At 45.0% G+C, this 18,943-nt stretch overlaps 1 protein-coding gene across 1 annotated transcript in view; it reads right to left on the reverse strand.

Annotated features, from left to right (window-relative positions):
- The window catches only part of AHCYL1 (adenosylhomocysteinase like 1), an 810,468-nt gene that overhangs the window by 447,846 nt on the left and 343,679 nt on the right, over positions 1-18,943 (reverse strand). Inside the window, exon 8 of the mRNA XM_040337629.1 lies at positions 16,440-16,556. Coding sequence (XP_040193563.1) covers positions 16,440-16,556 — 117 coding nt within the window. The remainder of the gene's footprint in view (positions 1-16,439; positions 16,557-18,943) is intronic.

Raw genomic sequence — 18,943 nt, forward strand, 5'->3', positions numbered from 1 at the left:
CGCTCCAGCGTATAGCGCGCACCCCTAATGTAGACCCGAAATCCTGTAAAAAAACCATTTACTACTTACTGTTTTGGTGTCTTGCCCGGCGTCCATCGGCGGCCTCGTCCGGTCCGGTGTCCGTCTGTGGCCTCAGTGGTGTCCTCCCGGCTTCTCCCGCGCTGTCTCCTTGCCGAATCCCCGATTCCCGCGCTCAGTTTGAACGCCTCCGCCGACATATACCGAGCGCAGTACACTCGGCACGCTCGGCTTCTCACGCATAAACGTCACAGAGCGTGACCACGAGCGAAGCCGAGTCTGGCCGAATGTACCCGAGTTTACTGCGCTCGGTATATGTCGGCGGAGGCATTCAAACTGAGTGCGGGAAGCGGGTATCGGCGTATATCGCGCACCCGCGATTTCCCCCTTATTTTAAGGGGAAAAAAGTGTGTGTATACGCCGATAAATACGGTATATAAAAAAAATATGTTTTCTTCAGTTTAGGCCGATACGTATTCTTCTACCTACTTTTGGTAAAAAAAAAATCGCAATACGTGTTTATCGGTTGGTTTGCGCAAAATTTATAGCGTTTACAAAATAGGGGATAGTTTTATTGCATTTTTATAATTATTTTTTTTACCACTAATGGCGGCGTTCAGCGATTTTTTTTGTGACTGCGACAATATGGCGGACGCATCAGACAATTTTGACACATTTTTGGGACCATTGGCCCGGACTCAAGAAGCAATTGCGCCTGTGTAACCATAGTTACACAGCGCAATTGCTTACTTGCCCTGGCGTAACGAATGCTCCTGATTCAGGAACCTCGTTACGCCGACTGCAGCCTAAGATATGTGCGGCATAAGGCTCTTATGCCCGCATATCTTAGGCTGCATTCTTGCGATGGCCGCTAGGTGGCGTTCCAGTTGTGCTCAGCGTATAGTATGCAAATTGCATACTAACGCCGATTCACAACGTTACGCGAGCCCTGCGTACGCAGTTTACGTCGTTTCCGTACGGCGTCTTTCGCGTAAGGCTGCCCCTGCTATTAGCAGGGGCAGCCAATGTTAAGTATACCCGTCGTTCCCGCGTCGCGAAATTTCAAATTTACATAGTTTGCGTAAGTGATTCGTGAATGGCGCTGGACGCCATTCACGTTCACTTTGAAGCAAATGACATCCTTGCGACGTCATTTGCCGCAATGCACGTCGGGAAAGTTTCCCGACGGAGCATGCGCTCTACGATCAGCGCGGGAACGCGCCTAATTTAAATGATTCCCGCCCCCTACGGGATCATTTAAATTGGGCGCGCTTACGCCGGCCATTTTGCCGGCGCGCCCACGCAATTTACGGAGCTACTGCTCCGTGAATCAAGGGCAGCGCAGTAAATTTGCGGGGGCGCAGGGCAAAAACGTTGCCCTGCGCCTCCGCAAAAAAAGCGCAAATGTACCTGAATCTACCCCATTGTCATTTTGACAGCAAGAAGTGCTATAAAAATGCATTGTTTACTGTGAAAATGACAATTGCAACTTGGGAGTTAACCACTAGGGGGCGCTGAAGGGGTTAAGTGTGACCTCATATGTGTTTCTAACTGTAGTGGGGCGGGGCGGGGCTGGATGTGTGACGTCATTGATTGTCTTTCCCTAAATCAGGGAACAGACGATCAATGACAGCGCCACAGTGAAGAACGGGGAAGCTGTGTTTACACACAGCTCTCCCCGTTCTTCAGCTACAGGGGCTGATCATGGTACTCCGGCGGCGATCGGGTCCACGGTCACGGAGCTTCGGACAGGGTCGCGGGAGCCCTCGACCCTTGGCTGGGCACTTAAAGAGGACGTACAGGTACTGGCTTGTGCCCAGCCTTGCCATTCTGCCGACGTATATGTGCAGGAGGCGGTCCTTAAGTGGTTAAGGCGCAAATGGTTCCTTACTTTCCCCTGCCACTGCTTGCTGTCGGCTGTGCACGGAGGACCTCGCCTGAGGCTTTGTGATGTGGCGCTGTGGTCGGGACGATCGGGGCTGCCTGGAGTGGCTTGGAGTGGTCGGCGCAGAGGAGTTATTGGTCACCCTGTGTGTGCTGTTTAGTGGCGCAGTCTCGTGAGGAGAGCAGGGCGGGCTCCTGGGGTCGCGGATTGCTGGACTATCTGGGTGACCACAGCTGGTGGAGCCGCCTGGGGCTGAGCAGAGTGGAGACAGGGACCACGGCATGCAGAGGGAGGACAGAGGGTGCATGGAGACTATTGGAGCTGCAAGATGCTGTTGGACTGGTTAAACTGCAGGACTGCAGGTCCAGGGCTCGGGGCTCGGGTAGGAGACTTCTCTTTTTTTAATTGCTAAAAGTGAAAATGTTGTTCAAAAGGCTGGTCGGCTGAGGCAAGACTAGGAGAAGGATTGCTGCCTAAAGTGGAAATATATGCCTTCTTTTGCTTGACTCCCAATACTGCATCAGCAGAATGCCTACTTTTCCATCCATTTTTGTATTATACATAGAAGCTGAAAAATCTCCTACTCGTGGGGCTGAATAGACATGTTAATGTGTTAGACTGCTTAATTGCCTAGCTACTGGCCACTTAAGTGCAGAAACTCCCCCCCCCCCAAAAAAAAGGGGGAAAACCTTCTATTTCTCCATGCTCTTTGTGTCTCAAAGGTCTTGCTTTGAGTCCCCCCACTCTGACACGGACTGATAACCTGATAATCTGCATGTAAGAAGCGGACACTGTGGCTGCAAGCGGGTGAGTCATCCTTAGATGCATATTGTAGTGCACTGACTGTTGGAATACTGGACTGTCACATATCCAGGGAACATTTTGCTGACATAATATCTGCAACCTGAGAGCAATCAGAGAAAGCAAAATAAGCCTGTATTCAGTAAAAATTCTTTGGTCGCATAAGAATATATGTTGGACTGTGAAATACTGTATTGGATAAAAACATTTAGTTATTTACTTGCTTATGGTTCATATAAACTGTATATCCAAGGCGTAGCTAAGAACCTGAAATAAAAAATCCAAGTATATAAAAGAAAAATTCACCTCAGTTGCAGTAATCGCACTAGTCGCATCACCAAAAAGACTAAGTTTCTCTCTCCAAAGGAAGGTGTTTGGACAGTGTAAACTAGGGTGTAGCTGCCTTGCAAAAGGTGGCAGGACGGTATACTCCCTTTATCATTAATTCTTTCTCTCATAATTTGCAACAAGCGAGAAGATGTGGAAAGTGATTCCTGAAAATGTATTAAATTCCTCATTTACACTCCTATACTCCTACTGAATTGAAAGTCTATACAATTTTTTTTTCTTTACTACACTAAACACAAAAGCTGAAAACTTTTTCAGCAGCCTGGCTGAACTGATTTGCCAACGTTAATGTGTTTGACTGTTTGATTATTTAGCTACTGGCCATTTACCTGTAGACATTTCCCCCAAAAATGTATGAAACATTGACATTAGCGATGACCACACGCCGACAAGCTGTGCAGCAGCCGGCTAAGGGAAGCCGGAATGAGACAGGAGGGATACAAACTTAAATTTGCCCCCGTGCAAAGCAGGGGCTGTATAAAAGGAAAGAGAGGAAGAAAGGAGACGTGGGGCTATGGATGCTAATGGAGATAGTGCGAAGCGAACGGACCACAAGTTGTGGTGTCCAAACAGCTGGACGGGCCCATGCAGTGTATGGGAGGGGATCACAGACAATAGAACGGGGAGGAAGCTTCTGGAAAGGGACATTCCCAATGTAGAACAATACCCTCTGAGTGAAGGAAAAGACACTGTGGTGCAGGAACAAGGCTGTCTGATGCCTGAAGAGGGGAGACCCAATGTGGAAAGGGCGGAAACTGACCAAGAGGGGTATAGAAATAGAGACAAAGATGCGCAAATAGCAGATACCCTGATATTAGATCACAGCCCCCCTGAACTCTCAAATGGAATGGTACTAGATGTTTTATCTCCAAAGGGGGACCCGTTAGCAGTGGAGAGAGGAACCCCGACATTGGAGGAGAAACTGGCAGCGAGGGAGAACCAAGCAATGGCTGGTCCCAGGTATAGCCCTAAAACACAAGGAGAAAAACTGAATCCACAGGCTGCAAATATCACAAGCCCCTTACTGCATTTGAGATGCATTGTTTACTGTGAAAATGACAATTGCAGTTTGGGAGTTAACTACAAGGGGGCGCTGAAGGGGTTATGTATGACCTAATATGTGTTTCTAACTGTAGGGGGGTGTGGCTGTAGGTGTGACATCATCGATTGTGTAGCCCTATAAAAGGGATCACACGATCGATGATGAGGGGGCGGCCATTGGTTTCTAGTCACCCCCTCGCGATCGCTCCCAGCGAATTACCTGCCGTCTGTGTGTGTGTAATGTAAACACAGGCAGAGGAAGTGATGTCATCTCTCCTTGTGTCGGTCTTTTCGTCCGGCGAGAGGAGTGAAGACATCTCACGTGAGTTGCACCAAACAGCACACTGACACCAGGTACACATAGGCACCCTTAACCCCCCAGCCCCTAGTCACAGTGTCACTGATTGCAGTGATCATTTATTTACTGATCACTGAATTTAGTGTCATTTGTGACAGTAAAAAGTGTCAGGGCAGTTAGTCTTAGGCCCCTTTAGGTCCAGGGTAGCCCCCTACCCCCCCCAATAAAGGTTTAACCCCTTGATCACCCCCCCAGTTAACCCTTTCACCCCCTATCGCCAGTGTCACTAAGCGACCGTTTTTCTGATCGCTGTATTAGTGTCGCTGGGGCCGCTAGGTAGTCAATTATAGTTTTAGGTTCGCCGCCAGGTTTTTATAGCGTCAGATACCCCCATACATTTTCTAATAAAGGTTTTAACCCCCTGATTGCCCCTAGAGTTAACCCTTTCACCAGTGATCACCGTATAAGTGTCACTGGTGACGCTGGTTAGTTAGTTTGCCGTTTATAGCATCAGGGCACCCGCCGTATATAACCCAATAAAGGTTTAACCCCCTGATCGCCCGGCGGGTGATATCAATTAAATGTTAGCGTCAGTCAGGGTCTGCGTCGCCCCAGGCTGCGTCAGGTTAGTGCCAGTAACGCTTACACCCACACACAAAGCATACACCCTTCTTAGTGGTATAGTATCTGAACAGATCAATATCTGATCTGATCAGATCTATACTAGCGTACCCAGCAGTTTAAAGTTCCCAAAAACGCATTGTTAGCGGAATCAGCCCAGATACCCGCTAGCACCTGCGTTTTGCCCCTCCGCCCAGCCCAGCCAAGCCCACCCAAGTGCAGTATAGATCGATCACTGTCACTTACAAAACACAACACACATAACTGCAGCGTTCGCAGAGACAGGCCTGATCCCTGCGATTGCTAACAGTTTTTTTTTTTGGAAGCGTTTTATACATTTGCCGACAGGTCAGGTGCTTTTTTACCTGTGAATCCTTACTAGTGTACCACTAAATTTAGAGCCCAAAATGGCAAAGCGAATGTACACTAGTAAAGAGGCCCTTGAGTTTCTGAGCCTGACAGATAGTGAAGAGGAGGTCACGCATCTGTCAGATTCTGGCTCAGAATACAACCCTGACAAAGTTATGGTCCCTGCTAAGGCCAAGCGTACCCAACCCCATTCTGATATTGTTGAGGAGAAAGAACCGCAGGACCCTTGTATGGAGCAGAGAGCCAGTACTAGCACTGCTATTCCTTCTGGTGAAATGGCAAGCACCAGCGGCCTAGTACACCCTGGTCGTTCATCCAGCACTGCAGTATCACGTGGTGACGTTGCGAGTCCCATAAGTACAGTTTAAGCTGGCAAGCACAAGTGGTGTCCCACTGCCACCAAGAAGAAGACAAAGACAGGCCCGTCATGCCCATAGTGCCCTTCCTGCAGAATTTGCCTATCCTGATTGGGTCCCCACCACTTCTGCAGAACCCGTACTTCCCCCATTCACTTGCCAACCCGGTATTCAGGTGATTTTACGTCACTTGATTTTTATTCGCTGTTTTTCACAGAAGATCTCTATAGATTTATTGCGGACCAGAGTAATTAATATGCTGGTAATTACATCGCCGCTAATCCCTGGTCCGTCCTTGCCAGAGAATGGAAACCACTTACGGTTTCCGAATTTAAAACCTTTCTGGGCCTTTGCCTCAACATGGGCATACACCAATTTCCTAAGTTGCGGACTTATTGGTCCACAAGTCCACATGACCATATGCCCGTGTTCTCTGCTTCCATGGCCAGGAAACGATACAAGGTGATCCTGCGGTTCTTGCATTTCAATGACAATGAACTTTGTCGTCCATGTGGAGACCCTTAATACGACCAGCTCTACAAAATTTGGCCCCTCACAAACCACTTCAATGAACGTTTTGCAGCCTTGTATACTCCCCATCAAGTTGTCTGCGTTGATGAGTCCCTAGTTAAATTTTCTGTCCGCTTGTCTTTCAAGCAGTACCTTCCCAGCAAGCGTGCCAGATACGGGGTCAAGCTCTATAAGCTCTGGGACAGGGCAACAGGCTATACATGGAGCTTTATGGTTTATGAGGGCAAAGATAGTCAGGTACAGCTGGAGGACTGCCCAGATTACATAGGGAGCACTGGCAAGATTGTGTGGGACTTGGTGTTACCCTTATTCGGAAAGGGGTACCACTTGTATGTGGACAATTATTACACAAGCGTGCCACTTTTTAGTCACTTGTTTGAGATTGGAGCATGTGGCACTGTGCGACCAAATCGCCGGGGCTTTCCCCAGCGGCTTGTAGAATCCCCTCTTAGGCTGGGGGAGAGAGCCTGCTCAAAGTGTAATAATTTGCTCGCTGTGAAGTGGCGGGACAATAAGAATGTTTTCGTTCTTACCACCCTTCTTGCAGACACTACAGTACAAATTTGTACGGTGGCTGGTGTTGTGGAAAAAAACCCTCTGTGTCCACCAATATAACAAAAAAATGGGAGGGGTGGACCTCAACGACCAGTTGATGGCGCCGTTTCATATTGCCTGTAAGGCGAGACGCTGATACAAAAATGTGTCTCTGTACTTAAATCAATTGGCTTTACTGAATGCTCATTATTTCTATTATTACATTGTAATAATAAATGAAATAGTTAAACCCACCATAATGCAGAATCAGTGGGAGCTTTGAGCGTGTCACTTGCCACGCTGCCTGCCACCAAATGCGGAATGTCACTTGCCACGCTGCCTGCCACCAGATGCGGAATGTCAATTGCCACGCTGCCTGCCACGAGGTGCGGAATGTCACTTGCCATGCAGCCTTCCACTAGATAAGGTAAGGCCCCAACAGATGAAGGTAGTGCCCCCCTCCACAGATGAAAGTAGTGCCCCCACTAGGCCCTGTACACTCCATGCACACACGTGTCCCAGTCAGTCCCCGCTCACACTCACCCTGTCACTGGTAGTGTTGTTAATCTCTGGGCTCCCCCGGAGCTCAGTCATGTTGTGAGGGCTGAGGATTAGCAGCAGGTAAGTATATGGACATACGTACTCAGACTAAGGTCATCTTTTTTATTTCATCAATAATTTGGGCAACATAGTGTGTTTTAGTGCTTTAACCACTTAAAGTGGAGGTTCATCCGATTTTACAAGTCAGCCTTAAACACACGGGCTGACTGGCTGTTACAACAGTTTGCTGTCCAAAATGATTAAAAAAAATTATTAAAAATGCTCCCATACCTTATTGCTGACATCTTCACGAGGCACTTCCTGGTTTCAATCCCCCGGGAGTGGGCGTGTCGCTTCGGCTGCGATCGCTGCAATGATTCCTGGGAGCACAGCGTGACGCTGCCCAGGAGATCATTCTCTATACCTCAGCAGACGTAGTCTTGCGTGATTTCAGCAGGTCACATGACTCTTCCAGCTGGTCATGTGACGCGGGCGGATACAATTCCGCCATTTCCTCTGAAGCGAATCCAGGAGGGCTTCAGAGTGCCCACAATTAAGATGAAAATGTCAATTTTTATAAAACATCCTTTCCTGGACAATGACGATCCTGGTGGCTAGAAGAATGGCTCACGAGGATAGCAGATTGAGTAAGGTAAGAGCGCAAGAACGATCAAAAAAAAAAGACATTCCCGCAGAACCCCCACTTTAAGGACCCCTTCACGCCGATATACGTTGGCAGAATGGTACGGCTGGGCACATCCACGTACATGTACCAGGCTCTTTAAGCCCAGCCGTGGGCGCGTGCCCGTGACCCGGTCCGAAGCTCCGTGACCGCGGTACCCGTGGACCCGATCGCCGCTGGAGTCCCGCGATCGGTCCCCAGAGCTGAAGAACGGGGAGAGCTGTGTGTAAACTTATAACTGATAAACTACAGCGCTACTAAATCCAAATTACACCACACAATTAATAAATAAATGTAAAAAGCTGCAGTATGTGAAAAGGGTTACCAACCAAACAACAAAATGTGAAAAATATAAACATATGCGCTAAAAACAACTAATTTATGTGATACCTTACTAAGATCAATCCAATTGTGATAATAATTCAAAACCCTGAATAGGGGATTGGTCGTATTGCCACAGTGGGGTGAAGCACACAAAATATATATAGATGAGAAAAAAAATTAGTGTATAAAAATTAATAAATGAATACAAAGCTAATTAATTCAGAGCATCAAATAGTACTCAATCTCAGAATACCGTCCCTATAGAGTAGATGGTAAAATATAGGGTTAAACAATGTTGATTAGCAGCAGCGTGAGAGTGTCACTGGATACAACAGCTCTGTGAAACAGGTGCCTTATACTCAGCTTCAAATCACTTCAGTAGCTCCAACGACACAGCCTTGGTCATTAGTGATGGTGCAAAAAACAGGCTTCAGCCCCCCTCCTCAATACACCACAGCAGGTGTGGGACATGCAAGAAAAGGGGAAACGCAATAGTGTAATACAGCCAGACACGACAATACCGCTGCCAATGCTATGCGCCGATCCACTCACGCTCTCCCCGTCTTTGAAACAAGCCACTCAGTAACGAAAAGTGTAGAGGTCCTCACTCGGGAACTTCCGACAGATCTCGTACAGCAGACTCCTTAACTTTCTTGCAAAAAAAAAAATATGTTTTCATGTAAACAAACAGCGTCAGAAAGGGCTTTGTCTTCAAGTGGTTAGAAGAGTGGGTGATGTGTGACATAAGCTTCTAAATGTTGTTCATAAAATGCCAGGACAGTTCAAAATCCCTCCAAATTACCCCATTTTGGAAAGTAGACACCCCAAGCGATTTGCTGAGAGGCATGTCGAGTCCATGGAATATTTTATATTTAGACACAAGTTGCAGGGTCCCGTACGCAGGAGAAGCAGCAGAATATATTTTGGGGTGTATTTTCACATATGCCCATGGCATGTGTGAGCAATATATCATTTAGTGACAACTTTTTGTAATTTTTTTTATTTTTTTTGGTCAGTATTCAATCACTTGGGGCAAAAAAAAAAAAAATATTCAGTGGGCTTAACATGCCTCTCAGCAAATAGCTTGGGGTGTCTTCTTTACAAAATGGGGTCATTTGGGGGGGTTGTGTGCCATCTTGGCATTTTATGGGCTTCAAAACTGTGATAGGTAGTGAGGAGTGAAATCAAAAATGTATGCCCTTAGAAATATTGAAGGCGGTGCTTGGTTTTCAGGGTCCTGTACGCGGTTAGGTTCCCAAAAAGTCCCACACATGTGGAATCCTCGTACTCAGGAGAAGCAAAAGAATGGATTTTGGGGTGTAATTCCACATATGCCCATGGCATGTGTGAGCAATATATCATTTAGTGACAACTTTGTGCGGAAAAAAAATCAGTTTGTAATTTTCCTGCAACTTGTGGCAAAATATAAAATATTCCATGGACTCAACATGCCTCTGAGCAAATAGCTTGGGGTGTCTACTATCCAAAATGGGGTCATTTGGGGGGGGGGTTTGTGCTATTTTGGCATTTTATGGCCTTCGAAACTGTGATAGGTAGTGAGGAGTGAAATCAAAAATTTGCGCCCTTAGAAATGCTAAAGGCGGTGCTTGGTTTTTGGGGCCCCATACGCGGCTAGGCTCCCAAAACATGTGGTATCCCCGTACTCAGGAGAAGCAGCAGAATGTATTTTGGGGTGCAATTCCACATATAGCCATGGCATGTGTAAGCAATATATCATTTAGTGACAATTTTTTTTTTTTTTTTGTGTCATTATTTAATCACTTGGGACAAAAAAATATTCAATGGACTCAAAATGCCTCTCAGCAATTTCCTTGGGGTGTCGACTTTCCAAAATGGGGTCATTTGGGGGTTACCCTAGTTTGTAGACGCTATAACTTCTGCGAAAACCAATAAATATACGCTTATTGTGATTTATTTTACTAAAGACATGTGCTGAATATATTTTGGCCTAAATGTATGACTTAAATTGAGTTTATTCGATTTTTCTTATAACAAAAAGTAGAATATATCTTTTTTTTTCAAAATTTTCGGTATTTTTTTGTTTATATCGCAAAAAAATTTAATCGCAGAGGCAATAAAATACCATCAAAAGAAAGCTCTATTTGTGGGAAGAAAAGGACGCAAATTTTGTTTCGGTACAACATTGCATGACCGTGCAATTACCAGTTAAAGCAGCGTAGTGCCAAATTGTAAAAACACCTCGGGTCCTTCGCCTGCATATTGGTCCGGGTCTTAAAGGATCACTAAGGCCGGAATCACACTAGTGCGTTGCGTTTTTGAGCTGCGTTCCCGTTGCGAATTTCTCTAGAGGGTGTTCTGCGGATCAACTGCGGTTTAGCTGTGGATCGGGTGCGATTTAGAAGAAATAATTATCTGAGCTGCGTTTTTGGTGAGGGCCAATCATTGTTAGCTGTGTGATGATGTAGGTAATAAAAGGGAGTGACCTTTCTTGGACTCTTCCTTTTTCACGAGCATTCAGTATAGTGTGGAATTGGATTTGGATTTCAGAAGAAATGTGTGCTGCCCTGCCCATGATCATGCCTACAGTTGTTGCTGCAACAGCAGCAATCTTGCTGGAAGTTGAGAGGAGGAGAAGGAGGAGGAGAAGAAGAAGATACTGGGTTCATCCTATCATTGCAAATAGGGATGAAAGAGGGCAGTTCATGATATTATATGAAGATCTCCGTGGGCATGAGGACAAGTTTTTTAATTATACACGCATGTCAATAACCAGGTGATTTTTTATTTAATTTTGCTAAACATTTTCTTTCTCCATTGTTCTATATTAAATATTTTAATATTTTTTTTTTTTTTTTTTTTAGTTTTGATGAATTGTTAGGACTAACGTACCATAGTTTGGAGCGCCAGAACACATGCTTCAGAGCAAGCATCCAGCCTGCACAAAGATTATTAATCACATTAAGGTACTTTTCCACACCTATGTGCATTTTCAAATTTATGTTGAAGCATGTAATCTTTTTTGGGTTCAACTATCCAACATCTGTAATTAGAAATGAACAACCAGACATAAGATGCCCAAAAATATATTTATTTTTTACTTTTCTCCCAAAAATAAAGAAATAGACAACATATATTTGCTTGGACTAATATAAAAAATAAAAACTTTGCCTTCAAGTTTACCTCTGGATTAAACTTTGATTCAAAATATGCACACATGCTTGTTTACTGTGGGCATAACGTAAACTTTAGAGATGTTGATATGTTTTGGGAAATAATGGTGTGTCTGAGGAGTATTGACTTGCTGAAGTAGATTCATCAATCTCGGTGCTTGAAGCATGGCTAGACTCGCCATGGTGCTGTGGCACATGTTGCTGTGGGCCATGGTGCTGTGGCACATGTTGCTGTGGGCCATGGTGCTGTGGCACATGGTGCTGTGGGCCATGGTGCTGTGGCACATGGTGCTGTGGCCCATGGTGCTGTGGCCCATGGTGCTGTGGCACATGGTGCTGTGGGCCATGGTGCTGTGGGCCATGTGTCTGAGGCCCATGTTGCTGTGGCCCATGTGTCTGAGGCCCATGTTGCTGTGGCCCATGTGTCTGAGGCCCATGTTGCTGTGGCCAATGTTGCTGTGGCACATACATCCCCTGCATTTGTGTTTGTGGCATAATTGAAGGGATTGGGGATGGGATGGGATATGGAGTTCGCCTCTGTTGTACCTCATATATTGAAGTTGGCTCCTGAAAGCTTGAAGTGTAGGATGGAGGAACATAGGGGTAAGGTTGGTTTCCTGGGTCCGGGTACTGGCCTGACATTGGTAAGTGTATGTGTGTTGTTTCTTTTGTTACATATGGCCTTTCCAATGTTGGTTGCTCGCTTGGCACTGTAAATGACTGCAGAACGTGTTCTACTGTGGTTCGCATTTCTAAATATCTCTCAGGTAGAACTTTTTTGATCAATGGTACAAAATTAAGCGCCAGTATTGTAGCTGGACATAAGAAAGCATCCACCTTTCCAGCCATTTGTTGTAACATCTCTAGAAGACGCTCGCTTATGTCCATCTGCGATACTGGCGTTCGCTTACGTGCCACTTTGGCAGGCCGCGCAATGGTTGTCGGAGCTGAGGAAGGTCCAGGCATAGGCTCAGGCAATCCAGAATCAGTCTCTGGGTTTGTGACCCATAGATCTGACCCAAGTGGCATTTCAGGTATTTCCTCATTTGGATCAATGCAAACTGCTGCCACCGATTGGGCCTCAGATTGGCTCTCTGGTTGATCCTCCAGGACATCCTGTTCGTCCCAACTTGCTTCAGTCCTGTTTTTATTAAAAAAGAGAAACATTACTAATGCCAAATATATAGTCACGATACATAGATGATGTAGAGGATAACTTACCCTCTCATCTCTATGAGTGGTTTCAAGAAGGCAAGGTCCTCTGCATACATATAGGGTACTCTAGCTGGTGCCCCCGAGCCACTCCTCACTTCTCTTAGATGTTTGTTGTATTTCTTGAAGGCATCACGCATGCTTCGCCAACGATTCTTGATGTATACCACTGAAAAAAAGAGAAGATACTAATTATTTAATATTTCTTATTTGTTGAAGGTACCTAGCTACAGGAAATTCATTTGGAAGTCTCCACTATGAGTTCAAGGTTGGAAAATCAACTATATCTGGCATTGTACATGAAACATGCCTTGTTTTATGGAATGTACTAAAACCATTGGTCTTCAAAAAGCCTACAAAAGAAGATTGGTTGAAGATATCAGATGAATTCTGGGAGAGATGTAATTTTCCAAACTGTGTGGGAGCCATCGATGGCAAGCACATACGCATCCTGAGGCCATTTGATAGTGGGAGTCAGTTTTTTAATTATAAAAAATATTTTTCGTTTGTATTAATGGCAGTGGTAGATGCCAAATATAATTTCATTTATATTGATGTGGGTGCTTATGGTAGCAGCTCTGATTCTGGTGTATTTAATCATTCCACATTTGGGAGAATGATAAGGGCGAATAGTCTGGATTTACCTAACGATTCCTCCTTGCCCGGAACCAATGAGCCAGCCCTCCCATTTGTTTTTGTAGGGGACGAAGCGTTTGCCCTTGGTAAAAATCTTCTTCGACCATTCTCAAGTAGAGCGCTGAGCAATGATAAAAGAATATTTAATTATCGGCTCACTAGGGCACGTCGAGTAGTAGAGTGTGCATTTGGGATTCTTGCCAATAAATGGAGAATATTGCACACCGCCATCAATCTCAGTTTGGAGCATGCTGTCTCTGCTGTCAAAACTGCGTGTGCACTGCACAACTATGTGCAAGAACGTGATGGAATTGATTATGAGGATTCCATGATGCATAACATGGAGGCGGCACAGTGGAGTTTGACTAGGGGCACTAGCAGTGGGAAATTGATTCGAGATCAATTTCTAAATTACTTTCTATCGCCAGCTGGCGAGTTACCTTGGCAGATGCAGGCAATTTAAAAACAAAAAATGTGGTGTTGTCATCAAAATATATGGCCCTTTAAATATTAAAACATAAAATACTAAGCTAAAAATTTCACTATGTGTAATTTGAATGCAGCTTGAAAAAAAAATAATAAAGTTATTTTTTTGCAGAATATTAAGGACTCCGAAGTTATTCTCTACCTGAAATTGGACAAAAACACCAAAAATTGGCTTGGTGACACTGTTATGTGTGTTCTGCTGGGTGTCATTGTACAGAGGATGATGTCTTTGTAAGACCACCATGGCCAATAACGTCACAATAGGATGACAAATACAGATAGTCACTCCCCCAAGGATCTGCAAACATACTTGGTAAAGTGAGTTTACATATTTTGGTGATAGACACACACGCAGACTCATACAAACAATGACCAAGGGTGTGGGAATGAGTCCCGTGCCACCAGCAACACGGGGACAGGGTGCATTAGGATTTTGCTAAAACACCATGCCAAGATAGAAAACATGTGGCATGGTATGGGTTAGCAGACTTTACATGCCCTGACAGAATGCATGCTTGGATAAAGGCCTGCTCTGGATTTGTGGGCGGTACGCACTGTAGTTATTGGGGTCTACTTAGAATTATAATTTAAGAAGTTAGGGAATGAAAAAATAAATCAAACTTACCTTTGTCAGCTTGAACTTGGGATGAGCACATGCTCCACTCTGGCAAAAGGCTTTTGGTAATTTCAACCCAGGTAGTTTTTTTCAAAACATTGTCCTTATATTTAGTATGCCGGGTGTCATAGATTTGTGGGTTCTCCCTGACAAGGCGGAAAAGCTCCTCGGAATCCACACAGTCCTTCACCTTAGCAGTTACTTTTTTGCTCCGTTTTTTGGACATGGCTACTCACCTCAGCAGCATGAAACAGACAGAGGAGGAACTAGGAAAAGGGGGAGGTGGTGGAGGAGGAAAAAAAACTTCCGTTCAAACCGCAACACACCTGCGATTTAGATGCGTACCCATAGAAGATAATGGGACTGAATTCGCACCTGAGCCGCACCGCAAGACATAAAAACCGCACGCGGTTTGGAGGCAATGCGCAGTGCGGATGCATCGCACATATGTGAACCAGCCTCATTGAAAACAATGTATTTTAAAATGTCCTGCGATTTGGATGCGGTTGAAACCGCACTCAATTCGCTTAGGTGTGAACCTAGCCTAAAGGAATTTTTTATTTTAGCTAAATAGCTTTCTTTACCTTACTGCAGTACTGGTTTCATGTCCTCATTGTTCGTTTTTGCTTTAAAGTTGCTGTAATTCTGCTGTGATCTCCACACTTCCTGCTTGTCTGGCTCCTTATGAAAAATCTCATGGCAGCTTTTCACTGTGGTCCAAGCTGTGTGTCTAAAACTCCTCAGAACCAATCAGATGCATTTTAAAAACAAAACACTGCCCTGGATTTGTTTGTTTTTGTTCTGTGGGTCTCTTTACTTCACATAAACATGAAACCAGTTTAAAAACGAAAGTGAAACTACAGGCACATTATATGATTGAATTTAATCTATTTGTAATCATTTTTAAAAGGAATCAGTTAACTTTTATGTCTCTATACCCTGTAAACAGTCATTTCAGCAAAACATTTTTTTTCCTTTAGTACTCCTTTAAGTGGTTAAGGAAAATAGTTTCATTGTCGTGTTGATGTTTTTGGTAATGGATATAAAATATTAATCACCAGGAATTCCGGTTGTAAATTACCGTATTTATCGGCGTATACCGCACACTTTTTTTCCCTGAATATCAGGGCAAAATCGTGGGTGCGCGATATACGCCAATACCCGATTTCCCACGCCGAGTTTGAATACTGCGTCGACATATACCGAGTGCAGTACACTCGTGTATAGTCGGCCAGTCTCGGCTCCTCTCGCGCTGACGTCCTGGACGTACAGGACGTCAGCGCGAGAGTAGCCGAGCCTGCCCGACAATACACGAGTGTACTGCGCTCTGTATATGTCGGCGCAGTATTCAAACTCGGCGCGGGAAACGAGCGGGGAGGACGCGAGGACGCCGCAGAAGGACGCCAGACCCGACGAAGAGGACACCCAAAGCCGCAGACGGACGCCGGACCCGACGAGGCCGCCGATGGACACCGCGCAAGACACCAAAACTGTAAGTACAAAAAATCTTTTTTCCACAGGAATTTTGCCCAACTTTAGGGGTGCGTGCTATACGCGGGAGCGCGCTATACCCCAATAAATACGGTAATAAAATGTATTTACTTATTCATAATATTGGGAGATGTTTATACGTTGGTAAGAATTCCCCATAGATTAACAAACTCAGGGAATTATTGTGGTATGTTACTGATTGTCTGAACAAAGTTAACATTTTTATTTGTCGTAAGGCTGGAGGCACTTAGAGAAAAAATAAAAAAAAACACTTTACTTATGGTCAGACAATACCCTTTTATCCATAATTTACCAATAGCGCAAAACACTACAATTTTATGTTATTAAAATTCCCTGTATTATTAAGATCCCATACCACACTCACAACAGATGTCACAAGGATTATAGATGTTTGGAGGTCCTGGCAAACCAGTGCATCTCAGACAAATCATTGAGGATTGTTTAAACCTTTAATCTGTGCAGTAACATTCTCCTTACCCATCTAGTATGGACTCCCGACAGCAGTATAAGTTGTCAAATTTCTGCTTGGTTACAGAGTCGTTTACATTCATGGCAGGAACACAAAGTTTACCAGCCTTGGATAATTGATACAGCCTGTAAAAGTGGCAGAAAACAAATACTTTCTTATTATGTATGTAGTTATAGCTGAAAGAAAGTTTCAAAACTTCACAAACTCAACAACAGATTTTAAGTATTTTTTCTGTTAAACAGAAAACGACACCAAATTGCAGCTATATCAAGAGGTTTGGATTTAATTTTGTAATGTACAAGACAGGATCAAAAAACGAAAAAAGGGGAAAAGGGGGAGCACTCATATTTGCCACATCTGTAAGTTTAGAAGACAAAAAAGAACATTTACTCGGAAAAAAAAAACGGTAATTGATGGTCGGATTTTGGAGGCAAGACGGGAATATAAAAAATATTTAAAATTTTATTACAAAATTACAAAGTTAACAAAAAGAAAAAAGATAAAACCATATAGGATATATATTGTATATGGACAATATCCTGTGTGCATCGTCTACGCTTCACAGCTGGTTTGCTACTGCGCATGCACAAGTTGTGCTGCACTTTCTGAATTATCCCACCATCTTCTGGGACCTATGTGTGTCCCAGAAGACAGCGGGAGGAAGGAGGGGCTGGGCATACTCGAAAATCGTCACGGCAATCTTACCCGGAGGCGGAGCAGGTACCTGTCAAAACCAAGTACCTGCAACCCCCCCCAAAAAAAGGCAAAAATGGCAGTGGAGGGTGCAAACAAGTGGACCTTCCCCTTTTGGGTGGAACTCTGTTTTAAACACTGGCCCTTTATTAGGAACTTTCCCCTTAGGGGTATGCTCATATGCTCCTATAACCACACCCACTCTGAGACTCCAGTTCTTTGGCAAGCAATAAGGAGAGACCACAGGAGACAGTGGAAAGGGCCCTGTTTCCTATATTGTACTCCAAGATAAGAAATGTACAAACGGGTCAAATTTCCTTTTACCCTAATTGTACAGTGCAGGAAACAGGACTTGTAATCATAGACCATAGGATGTCTCCAAACGATAAACTGAGGGGTTGGTAACAACATAACAAAACAGAACTGCTAATAGGTGCACAATAATTAAAGTGATTGTAAAGGTTCGCTTTTTTTTTATAAAAATAATAAACATGTCATACTTGCCTGCTCTGTGCAAGAGGCTGCACAGAGAAGCCCTGTCCCTCATCCTCTAGGGTGCCCCGTTGGCACTCCAGGCCCCTTCTCTTCATCTTTCAATCTTGACAAGTGGGTTATGTTTCTGTTACCAGGAGAGGACTAGGCAGAAACATGTTAAAGTAACATTTTTTTAATTATCTAACAGAGTTGAACAGCCCCGCCCCCCTCCGGACACAACCCTCCTCCCTCAGTTTGTAACAAGCAGTACAAATCTAAAAAGGAGGGGTGGGTGCTGTGTCCGTCCATGGACGACAGAAAAAAAGATTTTACGGTGAGTACAAAAAAATCCTATTTTCTCTTATCGTCCATGGACGGACACAGCTCCTTAAATCTTGACAAGTGGGACGTCCCTAAGCAGTGTCAAAAAATGAGGGGTGGGAACAGCATCAGTAAAACCAATTTAACTTCACCCCAAACAAGCAGAGCTCCTCAACAGAGGAGCTTCAACTTTAAACAGCCACCTGAAAAACCTTGCGGCCGAAAGAAGCATCAGAAGATGTACTCACAGCAACCTTGTAAAACTTGGAAAAAGTGTGAATGGACGACCAAGTTGTCGCCTTGCACACCTGTGAGACAGACGCTTGATGTCAGAAAACCCAGGAATCACAAATTGCCCTGGTCGAATGTGCCGTGACCGGAAGGGGGGCGCCCGCCCCTCAAGAGCACAGGCCTGTATGATGGTCTGCCTCATGAGACCGCCAGGCCCCAAAGACAGCTGGACTCTGGACACCGAAAACGTCCATGAACGACACGCCATCTTTTCCCACAAAGAAATGTAGGCCTTCCAGGTACGATGGTAGATCTTCCTGGAAGAAGACTTCCGTGCCCTCAGCATGGGTGAGATGATGGAGCCGGAAAGACCCGGTCTCTGAAGACCTGGCCTTCAATAGCCATGCCGATAAAACCAGCGACTGTTAAAGCAGGATGAAGTATAGGACCACATTGGCAACCGCCAGGGCACATCTGCCACTAGGCGCACGAGATTGGCGTACCAAGGACGCCGAGACCATTCTGGAGCGATTAGAATCAAAGGAATCCCCTCGGCCTCCACTCTATGGAGCAGCCAAGGAAGCAACTTCAATAGGGGAGGCATAAAGTAGCAGATACTGACCCCGCAGGGCCATCAACGCGACTGACGAGTCTGCACAGGGATCGCTAGACCTGGCCACGAACCCCGACACCTTGTGGTTGAGACAAGAGGCCAGGAGATCCACGCCCTGTGAGCCTCACCTCCTGCAAGGGAGTTGAAACACCTCTGAGTGCAAAGACCAGTCGCCCTGGT

The sequence above is a fragment of the Rana temporaria genome, chromosome 2, assembly GCF_905171775.1.
Source record: "Rana temporaria chromosome 2, aRanTem1.1, whole genome shotgun sequence".
NCBI lineage: Eukaryota > Metazoa > Chordata > Amphibia > Anura > Ranidae > Rana > Rana temporaria.